General features: G+C 40.8%; 1 protein-coding gene across 26 annotated transcripts in view; it reads left to right on the top strand.

Moving 5' to 3' along the window:
- Positions 1 to 15,624, top strand: part of GIT2 (GIT ArfGAP 2) — a 55,889-nt gene that overhangs the window by 10,056 nt on the left and 30,209 nt on the right. For 15 of the 26 annotated variants that reach the window (XR_002338851.2, XR_014826930.1, XR_014826928.1 and 12 more), the window contains exons 7-9: positions 2,693 to 2,787; positions 11,886 to 11,931; positions 13,033 to 13,084. Coding sequence is in view for 20 of the 26 variants with exons in the window: in XM_005670718.4 (XP_005670775.1) it covers positions 2,693 to 2,787; positions 11,886 to 11,931; positions 13,033 to 13,084 (193 nt within the window). In the remaining 6 variants the exon portion in view is untranslated. The remainder of the gene's footprint in view (positions 1 to 2,692; positions 2,788 to 11,885; positions 11,932 to 13,032; positions 13,085 to 15,624) is intronic. The other 11 variants (XR_014826929.1, XM_003483439.5, XM_021073773.2 and 8 more) reach the window with 1 other exon arrangement.

Here is a 15,624-nt window from a genome sequence, read left to right on the forward strand (position 1 = left end):
ATACTTGGAGTCATTGCCTGAACTGAAAAACAAATCTATATGAATAGATATGTGATTAAACAAGTATGGTAGAATGGTTTTTTTGGTCCTATCCATGGCATGCAGAAGTTGGAGGGCTAGGGATAGAATCTACCCACAGCTGTAACCAGAGCCACAGCAGTGACATTGCCAGATCCTTAACCCACTAAACCATGAGGGAATTCCGACAAGTATAGTAGAATGTTAACTGCAGGTTTTAGGGAGTGGGCGTCTGGGTGTTCGCTCTAAAATTCTTCAAATTTTTCTTTTTTACATTTTTCTGTATTTTTGTCTTTTCAGGGCCGAACACCCGAGGCATAAGGTGGTTCCTAGGCTAGGGGTCAAATTGGAGCTGTAGCCGCCAGCCAACGCTACAGCCACAGCAACGCCAGATCTGAGCTTGCTCTGTGACCTCCACCACAGCTCACAGCAACGCTGGATCCTTAACCCACTGAGCAAGGCCAGGAATCAAACCCGTGTCCTCATGGTTGCTAGTCGGGTTCATTAACCATTGAGCCACGACAGGAACTCCAGATTTTTCTTTGTTTGAAAATTTTGGCCGTGAAATGCTGGAAAATAAGTAAAATCAATCCATAAATTAGTCTTGGATATCATTTAAAGGATAGTAGATGGATCATTCCTTCTTTTTCCAAGTTAACTTTATTAACTGTAAAAAATTATACTCAGCTCTAGGGGTTCCCTGGAGGCCTAGCGGTTAAGGATTTGGTATTGTCACTGTTGTGGCTCAGGTTTGATCCCTGGCTTGGGAACTCCTGCATGCAGTGCATGCAGCCAAAAAAGAAAGGGTTCGTAAATGCACGTAAGTGTTAAATGAGGCAAAATAATGTAAAACTCATTACCAAAATGGAAAACAGATCCTAAAAGACATTTATAGGATTTCTTCCTTGTGGCCTAAATCATTAAGAAATATCTTTAGGAGTTCCTATTGTGGCTCAATGGTTAACGAATCCAACTGGGAACCATGAGGTTGCAGGTTCGATCCCTGGCTTGGCTCAGTGGGTTAAGGATCCGGCATTGCCGTGAGCTGTGGTATAGGTCACAGACACTGCTCACAGATGCTGCTCGGATCTGGTGTTGCTGTGGCTGTGGCGTAGGCCGGCAGCTACAGCTCTGATTAGACCCCTGGCCTGGGAACCTCCATATGCCGCAGGAGCAGCCCTTGAAAAAGCAAAAAGACAAATAAAAAAAAAAAAAAGAAAAGAAATATCTTTAGTTGGTCTTTAAAGAGTGGGTTGGATTGATTTGTGTGTATGACAAGGAGCTAAAGCATTCTGAGTGAGAAGAAAGGCATGGGTCAAGTTCAGGAGGGACAGATAGACAGGGCATGTTTGACACAGCAGGGGACCTGACTGGATACAGCAGAGTGTGTCTGGGAATAATAAGAGCTAAGGTATTGAGGAATACAGTCGTTCATCAGGTCTAACATTCCAGTGATTGTTTGGGTCAACATTATTTCATAAACCACTAAAAAGAAAAAACTCAGCCAATTAAATGATATACCATCAACTGTATGATACTTCCTGATTTCACAGATGCTAAACAAATAAAAAAAAGACATGCATCACAAATCAAAGACGTGTGGTAGGTTGGAAAATATTTTGTAGTGACTTGTATGTGGGAAGAGAAACTGGCAGAGACTATATTTCATCTTTTAAGAGGAAGAGAGCCCTCAGTAAATGATACTTATTATCAGTTAACTTGGAATTTCCTCTTGTACCTTGCATATAATAGTCTCTCAGTGTAATGATTTATTTATATTCCCTGTTACTGAAATAATTTCTAGCAACTTAAATATTTGTTTCAGAGGCAAACTTAATATTTTCTGTGATGGAAGTTGAAGACAAGAAGTGAGCTTTGTATTAGGTTGGTCTGACTTTCCCTGAGTTAACGACCTTGAGGTGGTTACTGAACTCACATCCAGAAGTCCAACTAGCTGCATGAGAAACGTCTAGGGGAAGGACCCTTTTCACAGTATTTTTTTTTTTTTTTCTTTTTAGGGCTATACCCTCAGCATATGGAAGTTCCCAGGCTAGGGGTCTAATCAGAGCTGTAGCCGCCAGCCTACACCAGGGCCACAGCAACGTTGGATCCGAGCCATGTCTGCAACCTACACCACAGCTCACGGCACCACTGGATCCTTAACCCACTGAGCGAGGCCAGGGATCGAACCCACAACCTCATGGTTCCTAGTCAGATTTGTTTCCACTGTGCCACGGCGGGAACGCCCCTTTTCACAGTATTGATGTCCACACTCATCCCATCCTTACTGATTCAGCATTTCCAAGGGTGGGTCCTAGACATCTGTATATTTTTTAAGGTTAATTTTTGAGACCCTCTAGACCATTTATTAATTTTGTTTTCTACCTTGTTAAAGTTATTTTTTATCCCCCTTGAGGTCTTTGAATTCCTTGCTAAGTATTCTGTCCTATAAATTGATAAACAAAGGGGGGTAGTTGAGATTATGAAAACAATTTTATAAACATGGGAACCAAAGTAGACCTTGACAGTTTACCTCACACAAAAAGGTTAATTATTCTAAGAAGTCACATTTGATAAATCGCTCAGATGTCTCAGGGGGACGTCTCTGTATTTTTCTATTCTAGTGTCAGTGGCCAGTGAGCAATATAAATGGTACTTTGTTTTCTCTTGGTAGGCAAGGAGGGCACCATGAGCTGGCAGAACGCCTTGTAGAAATACAGTATGAGCTGACTGACAGACTGGCCTTCTATCTCTGTGGCAGGAAACCAGGTGAGTGAAACGATAGCAGCCTCTCCACACTTCCAGCCAGTCAGTCTCTGGAAAAACAAGTTGGGACACTGTTATTTATGGTCTCTGCTTTAACGTATCCTTGAGAAAATTGCAAGTAAGGATTTCTATTTAAAATGATAACTACAGCATTTTCAGTTATATGTGAGATGTGTAATGTTGGTCAGATCTTGAATTTTAGTGTTTAAGACTTTAGCTCCACAGTAATGACTGTTTCAAGAACCAAAGAACCAAAACTGAAATATGCACCACAGTTCTTGTGAATAATGGGAGTAGGAATGGAAGAGCAAAGCAATAACTTTTGTAGTTATTTGAAGAATTCTGCTATCTAAGGAATAGGAAAAAGTAAAAAAAAAAAAAAAGTCAACTTTACCATTAACCAGCTTTGTCCTTAAGGTAGAACTGGGGTCAGCAAACCATGGTCCATGGGCCACGTTTTGTTTGTTTGTTTTGCTTTTTCAGGCCACATCCGTGGCATATGGAGGTTCCCAGACTAGGAGTCAAATCAGAGCTATGGCTGCCGGCCTATGCCACAGCCACAGCAAGTTGGGATCCAAGCTATGTCTATGACCTACACCACAGCTCACGGCAACGCCAGATCCTTAACCCACTGAGCGAGGCCAGGGATCGAACCTGGATCCTCATGGATCCTAGTCAGGTTTGTTACTGCTGAGCCACAATGGGAACTCCTGGTTTTGTTTTTGTTTTAATAAAATTGTATTCCAAGATGGTCATACCTACTCATTTACATATTGGCTAGGGCTGCTTTTGCACTACAGCAGTAGGATTGAGTAGGTAAGTTGAGTAGTTGCAACAGAGACCATGGCCACAAAGCCTAACATGTTTACTACCTGGCCCTTTGCAGAAAGAGTTTGCCAACCCCACATACGTGTATACTGTGGTTCTCCACCCTGGTTGTACAGCAGAGTTAAGAGAGCCTAATGTGGTTCCAGGTCCTGGTGAGATGGAGTAACACATCCCACCCTGTCTGTCTTGCTGAAAACAATTAAAAACCTTGGGCCAAATTTGTGGACTAGCTATCTAAGGACTAGCAGATGGATTAGGGAACTCAAAGTACCATCAAGCTGATGGTGAGTGTCTATTTTACTTCTGATATGGCTTCTAGGACAGCATAAAACCTAGAACTGCATAACAGGTGCAAAGAAGCCTTCTATGTCTGATCTGAGGAGCAGGAAGTGGGACTCCTATAGGACAGAGAGAATAGGGGAATTCCCCTGGGTTTCAGGGTTTTTTTTTTTTTTTTTTTTCCTTCCTTTCCCCACCTCCCCCCACCCCAGGGAGTCCAGTGGCTTTAGTAGTGGCAACACAGGTGCCTAAATCTCTGACCAAGAGCCTAAGGGGAATCCTGATTGTTTTTGTTTTTCTCTTTATTCTCTTGCCACTTGGCCTGGGAGGTAGATAGAGCCTAACCTAGTCAGTTGCCTGCTAAAATAAAATATTAACATTCTCCATAGAATTTAAGGAAGACTTGCAGTCTTCATAGCATAATATGCAAAATATCTGGGATATTGTCCATAATTACTTGATATATGTAGAACCAGAAAAATCCCAAAGACTTGCAAGGGAAAAGGTAGTTAACAGATGCCAACCCCAGATGACTCAGATGTTGGGACTATCAGATAAAGATTTAAAGGAGTTCCTGTCGTGGCACAGTGGTTAACGAATCCGACTAGGAACCATGAGGTTGCGGGTTCGGTCCCTGCCCTTGCTCAGTGGGTTAACGATCCGGCGTTGCCGTGAGCTGTGGTGTAGGTTGCAGACGCGGCTCGGATCCCGAGTTGCTGTGGCTCTGGCGTAGACCAGTGGCTACAGCTCCAATTCGACCCCTAGCCTGGGAACCTCCATATGCTGTGGAGCGGCCCAAAGAAATAGCAAAAAGACAATAAATAAATAAATAATTTATAGTTGATTTAGGAGTTCCCGTCATGGCACAGTGGAAATGAATCTGAGTAGGAACCATGAGGTTGCGAGTTCGATCCCCGGCCTCACTTAGTGGGTTTAAGGATCTGGCATTGCTGTGGCTGTGGCGTAGGCCAGCAGTTGTAGCTCTGATTTGACCCCTAGTCTGGGAACCTCCATATGCCATGGGTATGACCCTAAAAAGCAAAATAAAATAAAATAAAAAGTATAGTTGATTTAAAATGTTGTGGCTGTTTCTGCTGTACAGCAAAGTGATTCAGTTATACATATCTATATGTTCTTTTTTGTATTCTTTTCCATCGTGGTCTATCCCTGGAGATTAGATAAAAATTTTAAAGCAGATAGTAACATTATGCTCTAAGAAGCATGAACATTCTTGAAACAAATAGATTATAGACAGTCTTAGCAGAGAAATAGAAGATAAAGAAAAGAACAGGAGTTCCCCTTGTGGCTCAGCGGGTTACAAACCTGACCAATATCCATGAAGATGTAGGTTCAATCCCTGGCCCCACTCAGTGAGTTAAGGATCCAGCATTGCTGTGGCCTGTGGTGTAGATTGCAAACGCAGCTTGGATCTAGTCTTGCTGTGGCTGTGGTGTAGGCTGGCAGCTGTAGTTCCGATTTTACCCCAGCCTAGGAGCTTCCATATGCTATAGGTGTAGCCCTAAAAAAAAAAAAAAAAGAAAGAAAGAAAAGAAAAAGACAATAAGTAAATAGAACTCAGTGGATGGGCTTAATAGCAGATGCATGTGGCAAAGAAGAGAGTCAGTCATTTGAAAATAGATCCCTAGAAATAATCCACTTTAAGCAACAGAGAAAAAAGTTGGGAGGAAAAAGAAACAGAGCAGAGCCTCAGGGCCCTATGGGACAAAATCAGAAAGTCACTTTTTTTTTTTTTTTTTTTAGGTCTTTTTGCCATTTATTGGGCCACTGCTGCAGCATATGGAGGTTCCCAGGCTAGGGGTCTAATCAGAGCTGTAGCCGCTGACCTACGCTGGAGCCACAGCAACGCCATATCCGAGATGTGTCGGCAACCTACACCACAGCTCACAGCAATGCCAGATCCTTAACCCACTGAGCAAGGCCAGGGATCAAACCTGCAACCTCATGGTTCCTAGTTGGATTCATTAACCACTGAGCCATGCTGGGAACTCCAGAAAGTCACATTTTTATCATCAGACTCCCAGAAAGAGATCAGAAAGAAAGTGGTGCAGAAAAAATATCTGAAGAAATATTGGCTAAAAACTAAATTTGGCAAAAGACATAGACTTAGGATTCCAGAGGCACAGAGAATTCCAAACAGGATAAACTCAAAGAAATCGTCACTCAGATCAAAATCAAACTGCTAAAAACTAAGAAAGAAGACCTCTTGAAAGCAGCCAAATAAAAAAATGATATATACCATATAAAAGAACAGTTATTTGGATGACTGTGGGTTTCTCATCAGAAAGCTTGGAGATGAAAGGAAGAACAGTATTTTTTCAGTGCTTAAAGAACTTCAACCTAGAACTCCATTTCTAGTGAAAATAACCTTCAGGAATGAAGACAAGACATTTTAAGGTGAAAGAGGAAGTTCCTGTGTGGTGTAGTGGGTTAAGGATCTGGCGTTGCTGCAGCTGTGGCACAGGTCACAACTGCAATGCGAGGTTCAATCCCAAGCCCAGGAACTTCCACATGCTGGGGGTACAGCAAAAAAAAAAAAAAAAGAAAGAAAGAAAGAAAGAAAGAAAAAAAGAACATAAGAGAATTAGTTCCTGTAACAGAAATGCTAACAAAGGTTCTTGAGTGGAAGGGAATTGATACCAGAGTGAATTTTGGAGCTTCAGGAATGTAAGAAGAACAATAGAAATTATAAGTATTTGGATAAATATAATAGCCTATGTTTTCTTAAGTTTTTAAAGATATGTGTGACAGTTTAAAGCAAAAGTTATAACATCTGATAGGGTTTTCAACATATGAAAATGTAGTACACCTGACAATTACAAGATAAAAGGGAGAGCATAAAAGAAGTATGGAGGTAAGATTTTTACATTCTTAGAATAGTAAAATATTTCTAAGTAGTTTGTAAAAAGTTATATATGTTATAATCCCTAGCACAACCACTTTAAACAGACTATACAATGAAAATGGTCAGAAACTCTAGAGATTTAACTCTAAATTAAAATGGAATGTTAAAAATTACCCAGATAAAAGTTCCTGTTGTGGCTCAGCAGCAGATGGAGAGTCCGAGTAGTATCCGTGAGGACTCGGATTAAATCCCTGGCCTTGCTCAGTGGGTTAAAGATCTGGTGTTGATGTGAGCTGTGGTGCAGGTCGCAGATGCAGTAACACTGGATCCCATGTTACTGTGGCTGTGGTGTAGGCTGGCAGCTGCAGCTCTGATTTGACCCTTAGCCTGGGAACTTTATGGTGTGGCTGGCCCTAAAAAGCAAAAAAAAAAAAAAGCTTCCCAAATAATCAAAGTATATCTTGATTCAAAATGTTCAAAAAAAGAGGAAAAGGGAGAGAGAAAGGAACAAAAAACTGAGGTCCAAATTGAAAAGATCCAAGTAGACACACATCCAGAAACAGCTTCAAAATACATGAAGCAAACTTTGATAGAGCTGAAAGGAGAAAAGTCAAATCCGCAATCACTGTTGGAGAGTCTTCATTTAGTAATAAGTAGAACTAGAGGTAGAAAGTCAGCAAGGATATTGAACTTAAACCATACTATCAACCAACTGCATTTGGTTGGCATTTACATCATCTTCTACTTAATGACCTCACAACATACATTCTTTTCAAGTGGAGAGTTGAATATTCACCAAGATAGACATATCCTAGCTGATAAAACAAACCTTAGCACATTGAAAAGAATTTGAGAATTAAAATCCTGCAAGGTATATTCTCTGATCATAGTGGAATTAAGCTAGAAATAAATAATTAAAATATAACCAGAAACTACCCAAATGCTTGGAAATTAAATAACATATTTCTAAATAATCCGTGAGTCTAAGAGGAAGTCTCAAGGGAAATTAGAAAATATTTTCAGACAAACAAAAATGAAAATACAACATACCAAAATTTGTGGGATACAGATAAAGCAATGCTTAGAGGAAATTTTATAGCATTAAATTATTATGTTTGTAAAGGAGAAAGGTCTCAAATCCTTAATTTAAACTTTCTAACCCTTGAGAAACTAGAAAAAGATGAGCAAAATAAACCACAGTTCACAGCAACGCCGGATCCTTAACCCACTGAGCAAGGCCAAGGATTGAACCTGCGTCCTCATGGGTACTAGTTGGGTTCATTTCTGCTGAACCACAATGGGAACTCCTAGAAATAACTGTTGAGCATCATAATTGCAAAGCTAGTAAGCCATATGAGTCATAAACTGTATTATTGTATTGCTGTATGGCAATACCGCTTCAGCTGGTTCACAGTTTTCACCAGTGAAATCATCTGAGCTGGGGTTTTCTGTAATGGAATGTTTTTAAGTACAAATTGAAATTCTTTAAAATTCAGGCTTATATAGGATAATGTGAGAAAAAGAATATATTTTTGGGTCACTTTGCCATACAGCAGAAATTAATAGAACATTAATATCAACTATAACAGAAAACAATAGGGAGTTCCCATCATGGTGCAGGGGAAATGAATCTGACTAGGGACGATGATGTGGGTTTGATCCCTGGCCTCAGTCAGTGCATTAAGGATCTGACGTTGCTGTGAGCTGTGGTGTAGGTCACAGACATGGCTCGGATCTGGTGTTGCTCTAGCTGTAGTGTAGACCAGCGGCTTAGCTCCGATTCGACCCCTAGCCTGGGAACCTCCATATGCTGTGGCCCTAAAAAAAAAGACCAAAAAACCCACAATTTCTAAATGTTTAGAATTCACATTTGAAGTTTTGCACATAAAACGAGACTATTCTACCAAATATTTGAAGAAGAAATAACCATTAAAAAAAATTGTTTATTTATTTATTGTCTTTTTTTTTTTTTTTAAGGGCCGTACCTGTGGCATATAGAAGTTCTCGGGTTAGGGGTCGAGTCAGAGCTGCAGCTGCCAACCCACACCACAGCCACAGCAATGCCAGATCTGAGACACAAATGCAACCTATACCACAGCTCATGGCAATGCCAGATCCTTAACCCACTGAGTGAGGCCAGGGATCGAACCCACATCCTCATGGAGCCTCGTCAGGTTCTTAACATGCTGAGCCACAACAGAAACTTTTAATAATATCCTCTTTACATGGTATTTTTTTTTTAGAAAATAGGGACAGAAGGAATATTTCTTAAGTCATTTCATGAGGCCAGCATTACCTTGATACCAAACCCAGCAAAGATGGCACAAAAAATAGTCCTTGTGAACACAGGGCTCAACAATTTTCAAACACAGTTCTCAACAAAATGTTAACAAGTTGAATCTAATTATGGTTTGTTTTTTTTTCTTTTTAGAGCTACACCCTAAGGTATATGGAAGTTCCCAGGCTGGGGATCCAATCAGAGCTGTAGCTGCTGGCCTGCGCCACAGCCACAGCAACACAGGATCTAAGCCGTGTTTGTGACCTACACTACAGCTCACAGCAGCACTGGATCCTTAACCCACTGTGCAAGGCCAGGGATTGAACCTGCTTCCTCATGGATACTGGTCGGGTTCATTACCACTGAGCCACAATGGGAACTTGTCAAGGATTTTCTTTTTTCTTTTTTTTTCTTTTTTTCTTTTTGGGGCCAAACCCATGGCATATGAAAGTTCCCAGGCTAGGGGTCAAATCGGAGCTACAGCTGCCAGCCTACCCCACAGCCACAGCAACATAGGATCCGAGCCGTGTCTTCCACCTACACTGCAGCTCATGTTAACGCCTGATCCTTAACCCACTGAGCGAGGCCATGGATCAAACCCACAACCTCATGGTTCCTAGTTGGATTCATTTCTGCTGCGCCATGATGGGAACTCCAAGGATTTCCTTATAGACATAGATATGCTGCTCTTCAAAGTTACAGGGAAAAGCAAAGGAACTAGAACAGCCAAGACAGTTTGGGAAAGAACAGTAATAACATGGGAGAAATCATACCACCCAACTTTAATACTTGCTATAAAGCTCTGCTGTACTTAAGACAGTGGTTATGGTGAAGAGATGGACATACAAATCAATGAAATTATATAGAGAATCCAGAAATAGACCCACACAAATATGGTCAGTTGACTTTTTAAAAAATGTAAGTATTGTTGCTTTATACAGTGTTGTGTTAATTTATACCGTACAGCAAAGTTCAGTTGACTTTTGACAGAGTTGAAAAGATAATTCAGTGGAGGCAGGATAATACAATATGTGGTATTGGAACAACTGAATAGCCATGTGCATAAAAATGAACTTCAACCTAAACCTTACACCTAGAATAAAAACTAACTCAAAATGGATCATAGATCTAAATATAAAACGTAAAACAATAAAACTTTTAGATAAAACCTAGGAGAAAGTCTAAATGATCTTAGATTAGGTAAAGTACTTCGACCTAACACCAAAAGCATAATCCATAGAAGAAAATATCCGTAAATTGGACTTTGTCAAAATTTTAAGCTTTTGCCCTTCGAAAACTGCAGTTATGAGAATAAAAAGACAAGGCACAGCCTGGGACAAAATATTTGGAAATCACAGATCCAACAAAGGACTTGGATCCAGAATATTTATACTTAAATACTTAAAATTCAACAGTAAGAAAACAAATCCCCTCAAACTGGAAGAAGGTAATATACATATGGCAAATAAGCACATGAAGAGAGAAATTCTTTTGCTATTAGGGAAACGCAGATTAAAATCCAGTGAGATGCCATTGCATACCTATTGGAATGACTAAAATTAAAAAAGCAAAATATGGAGTTCCTTTGTGGTGCAGTAGAAACGAATCCGACTAGTAACCATGAGGTTTCAGGTTTGATCCTTGGCCTCACTCAGTGGGTTAAGGATCCGGCATTGCCATGAGCTGTAGTGAAGGTCGCAGACTGGTTTGGTTCCTGCGTTGCTGTGGCTGTGATGTAGGCCAGCAGCTGTAGCTCCAATTAGACCCCTAGCATGGGAACCTCCACATGGTGCAGGTGCAGCCATAAAATGCAAAAACAAAATTAAAAACAAGGAGTTCCCGTTGTGGCTCAGCAGTTAACGAACTGGACTAGGATCCATGAGAAGGCAATTTTGATCCCTGGCCTTGCTCAGTGGGTTAAGGATCCAGCATTGCTGTGAGCTGTGGTGTAGGTCGTAGATGCGGCTTGGATCCCGAGTTGCTGTGGCTCTGCTGTAGGCTAGTGGCTACAGCTCCGATTGGACCCCCTAGCCTGGGAACATCCATATGCCATGGGTGTGGCCCTAAAAAGACCAAAAATAAATCCATCCATACATACATACATACGCAAAAAAACCCAACAATACAAGTGCTAGGGAAGATGCCCAACAGCTGCAACTCTCATGCATTGCATTTGGAGAACAAAATGACAGAATTGCTCTGGAAAGAAGTCGAGCAGTTTCTTACCAAGTTAAACCTTATAGGTTAATCTGCTTATAATCCACCAGTTCTAGGTATTTACCCGAGACAAGTGAAGACAACGTTTACACAAAAACTGTATATGAATGCTCTTGGTGGCTTTATTCATTGGTATGATCCGTGTTCTCCACAAGCTTGATTAGGACTCAGTCAACAAGCATTATAGGAAATGGAGCCCCTCTGTGGATCTGCCAAGCCCACTTGGGCCAGCCCTGTTTCATGCTAATTGGTTAATTGAAAGATAAGCCACCAAAGCTCGAGGAAGGCCCATCATCCCACAAGGAAAGCTGATGGAAGCCTGCTCTGAGCTAATTCAGCTCCCAAGATGTCATCAGCTATAATGGAGACAAACAGCATAAGGATTAGGGTGAGGATAGGCTTCTTGCTTAATGATGTTTGAGGTCTTTGTATCACAAGAAAATGAGAAAATTATCCTTGCTACTGGCCAGACTTGGGGAATTTGTAACCAATCTGGCAACTTCTCTTTCCTCACATAGTTTGTAGTTATAGGAAAATACTGATCACAGAACATAAATTGAGAAAGTAATGGTGGTGTTCCTTTGCAGATCTTAGCAGTATTTATTGAACAAAACTTTGGCTCTGTTTGTGTTTCAGATCACAAAAATGGACAGCACTTTATAATACCTCAAATGGCCGACAGGTAAGGCCCTTGAAATACCAGTCAGTTTTATCTGTCACTAATATTTCCTTGGTTGTATAGTGTTTAAGTGTGTTATATTTTGTGTTTAACAAAGCCCATACATTTTTCTCTTTTATGGCTATGCAATTTGGAAATAAGACGGCTGTAAGTAAACCACCATATAAAACTTAAATTTGAAAGAGCACAAGTAACAAATTTGCTAATAAGAAAATTGAAGTCACTGATACTGTCACAGTTTTAGCCAGTTGTTACAGTATATTGTGTCTATAGATAGATTATAGAATATTTGTCGCATAAGAGAGTATATCTTTTATCTGTGACAAGGATCAGCAAATTTTGTTGTTAAGGGCTAGATAGTGAATGTTTTAGGCTTTTTGGGCCATGCAGCCTCTGCTAAACTACTCAGCTCTGCTGATTGTAGATGAAAGTGTCCAAGGGCTTATCTGTTTCAATAAAATTTTATTTCTGGGTATTAAAATATGAATTTTATATAATTTTCAAATGCTAAGAAATGCCGTTCTTTTTTTGTTGTTGTTGTTCCCAACCACTAAAAAAGTATAAAAACCATGAGTAGCTCATGGGCGGAACAAAAAGTGGGCTGTAATCTGCTGACCCCTGGTCTCTAAGGTCAAATGAGTTCATGGCTGCAGAATGAATCTTAAACCCTTATTTGTCCAATTACCTTTGCACCAATACTGTCAAGAGTTTATGAAATGATTAAATGCTATTCCACAGGTAATCTTGCCAGTCTGGTTTTTCACATTCTGCCCTTTGTGTATTTTCTCCTATAGCATTCTTTTTAATACTTAACAATTTATGACTTCTCACATAAGGGGCCTGGGGACCAACCTGGCAAGTGTTTTTGCCTTTAGTTAGTAGATGATTATTTTTCTCCAAACTGTGTTGCATGATTATGGCATTTCTAGGTGATACTTTCAGCCAAGTTCTGTTCCATTTCCTCACTGATTGGGCTGTAGAATTTTGGCCTCTGACCATGTCCATAAACTGTAATTAATATCTTGATCCTTTGCCTGTCTTAATCTACGTAGCTCATGCAAGTGTTTTTATTTATTTGCTTATTAGTTTTGTACATTTTCTTAGCAGCCTGGATTTGTCTGAATTGGCAAAAGCTGCTAAGAAGAAACTTCAGTCTGTGAGTATCTCTTTCCTAGTGAACTCCAGTATTGGAAAACCATGTGTCCTGCTAATACCAGTTCTCAGCCCATTACCTAACACATCAAATGACTTTGTTTCTTGTTCTCAGATGTTAAATCAGAAGTAGACAATCTAGGCACAGTTTAGTATATCTAATTTATTGGCTCTGCTTCCAACAATGCCATTTTCCTCTGTTATTTTAAAAGTGAAGGCTGTGCCTTTGACATTAGGAAGTGGTTTCTCCCTGTAAGAGAGGTCCCTAGTATCTCTCAGTGTAAACAAGCAATTGGGACACACTTCTTGGGATCACTTCCTATATGCTCCTGGGATGCTAGAGAATGATAAAAGCTGAAGCTGGGATGGTGAGTCCTGCAGATTGACTCGCTGCCATTTAGTAGCCAGCTGCTGTTGCTAACTGTCATGCACATCCCGTACCATTCATCATAGCCTTGTAAACGTAGCTTTTAACAGCTGGTTCTGCCCTGGCTGTGTGTGCTATTTGCCCAGTTTTGCAGGTTACAAGCTCACACAGTCTGCGTGCTTCTTTCCATGCTGCCCATTTCAGCCTTAGTCAGGACCTTGGGAAATCTACTCCTCTGGTAACAATTTCTCTCTGTTTAGTCCTCACCCTATGCTTCCCCAGCCATTTTAACCACCAGACTACTCACCTCAGCTGTTCTCATTGTTCTCAAGATCAGAACCAAGAATCTTACCATCTTTTCATAACCTTTAAGGGCATCATCCAGCTCTCACCCTTCATTTCTTGCCTGGCTTCCCATCTGGTCCCTAGTGCGTGTGTACGTGTGTATATTGGTGGGGGGGGGGTGTCCGTTTAAATATTTCTTTAAGGGTTGGCACTCTCTGAGGCCACCTTTAAGTCCTCTTTCAGGAACCCTCTTTTGCCTGCAGTGTTTTCCTTTCCCAGCTACCCTCCCTGTCATTCAAGTAGCTGACATCTGACCTGCTTCACAATGTAGGTAGGAGTTCTTCCAAAGCCTAACTCTGAACTTGCAACTCCCCTAATTTGTGGCTTATTCTTCATTCCCCTTTTACAGTGGACTCTTTACTAGAACTTCATATAATATTGGGTACTAAATAATCACATTAAATGACTATCTCATTACTAGCATTTAATTGTATTATGAAATAAATGTATTTTATGCAAGTTGTTTGGTGTCTCTGTGTTCTGTATCTACAGTTTTGTGTGTATGTGTTTTAATTGCCTTAAGTTGAGGTCATATAGTAAACAATTAAGATGATAAACTTTGGAGTCAGATAGCACTGCATATTCTGTCATTTCCTTTTAATTACTTAGAGTATGTAAGCCCATTATTACTTTAAATAATTCAGACATTATAGCTAAAACCCAAGCTTCCCTTGACTATCCTGTCCTGTATTTGCTAGGCTGAAAGCCAGGGTATCTCTATAATATCTCTAGCATGTGGCAGGCACCAGATAAGTATCTGGGACAATGTTGAGTTTAGCTCTCAAGAACTTGGGCTCCAGGTCAGACTGGTCAGGTATAGATCTGGGCTCTGACAAGCCCCTTCACCTCCCGTTCCTTGCTGTTCCCCCACTAGAAAGGGAGTTCCGGATCCAGCAGGGGCTGCAGAGCAGAACTGCTCAGTGAGGGTGAGCTGCCCCCACCCTGTGGTCTCTACTCATCAGTGCCAGTTTAGTGTTTATCCTACAGTATCTCCCTCCCTTCCTTCCTTCATCTTTACCCTCTTCTTTCCTTCTCCCCTTCCTTCCTCTTCCCTTCCCTCCCTAATGAAAAGCTGGGAGAAATATAGTAAGACTAACATATTCCTTGAATTAGTAAATGTTAACATATTGTGAGACGTAAGTTGCATCTCAGGTCCATGACTTCTTGGCTTTGTGACTTTAGGCAAGCTGCTAACTTCTGTGCCTCAGTATCCTTGTCTGTAAAGTGGGATAATAGTAGTTCCCATATTCAGAGAGGTGTTGTATTTACTGTGATGATATTTGCAGGGTGCCTGGAATGTAAGCCTTCAACAGTGTTGCTGTTGGTAGTTACTGTTAGTAATAATAACATAAGCTGGAGCCCCATAGAGGAAAGAAATGGCATATTTCTTTTTTGTTTTTTTTTTTAGGGCCTCACCTGCGGCACATGGAAGTTTCCAGGCTAGGGGTCGAATCAGAGCTACAGCTGCCAGCCTACACCTCAGCCATGCCAGATCTGAGCCATGTCTGCATCCTACACCACAGGTCACAGCAATGCTGGATCCTTAACCCACTGAGCAAGGCCAGGGATTGAATCTACAACCTCATGGTTCCTAGCCAGATACGTTTCCGCTGCACCACAACGGGAACTCCAAGATGGCATATTTCTGATGCAAGTTCAGTTTCCCAATCCTTCATCACCTTATTCAACAAAAGGCTCTCAGGGTTTATTTTCTAATTAGTTAATTATTATTATTATTATTTTTTTTTGCCACACCTACAGCATATAGAAGTTCCTGGGCCCAGGGACCGAACCTGTGCTACAGCAGTGATAATGCTGGATCCTTAACTGCT

The sequence above is a fragment of the Sus scrofa genome, chromosome 14, assembly GCF_054392235.1.
Source record: "Sus scrofa isolate SSC_HxYL_T2T_F1_AM1 chromosome 14, Sscrofa_HxYL_maternal_Yorkshire_Landrace_v2.0, whole genome shotgun sequence".
NCBI classification, from domain to species: domain Eukaryota; kingdom Metazoa; phylum Chordata; class Mammalia; order Artiodactyla; family Suidae; genus Sus; species Sus scrofa.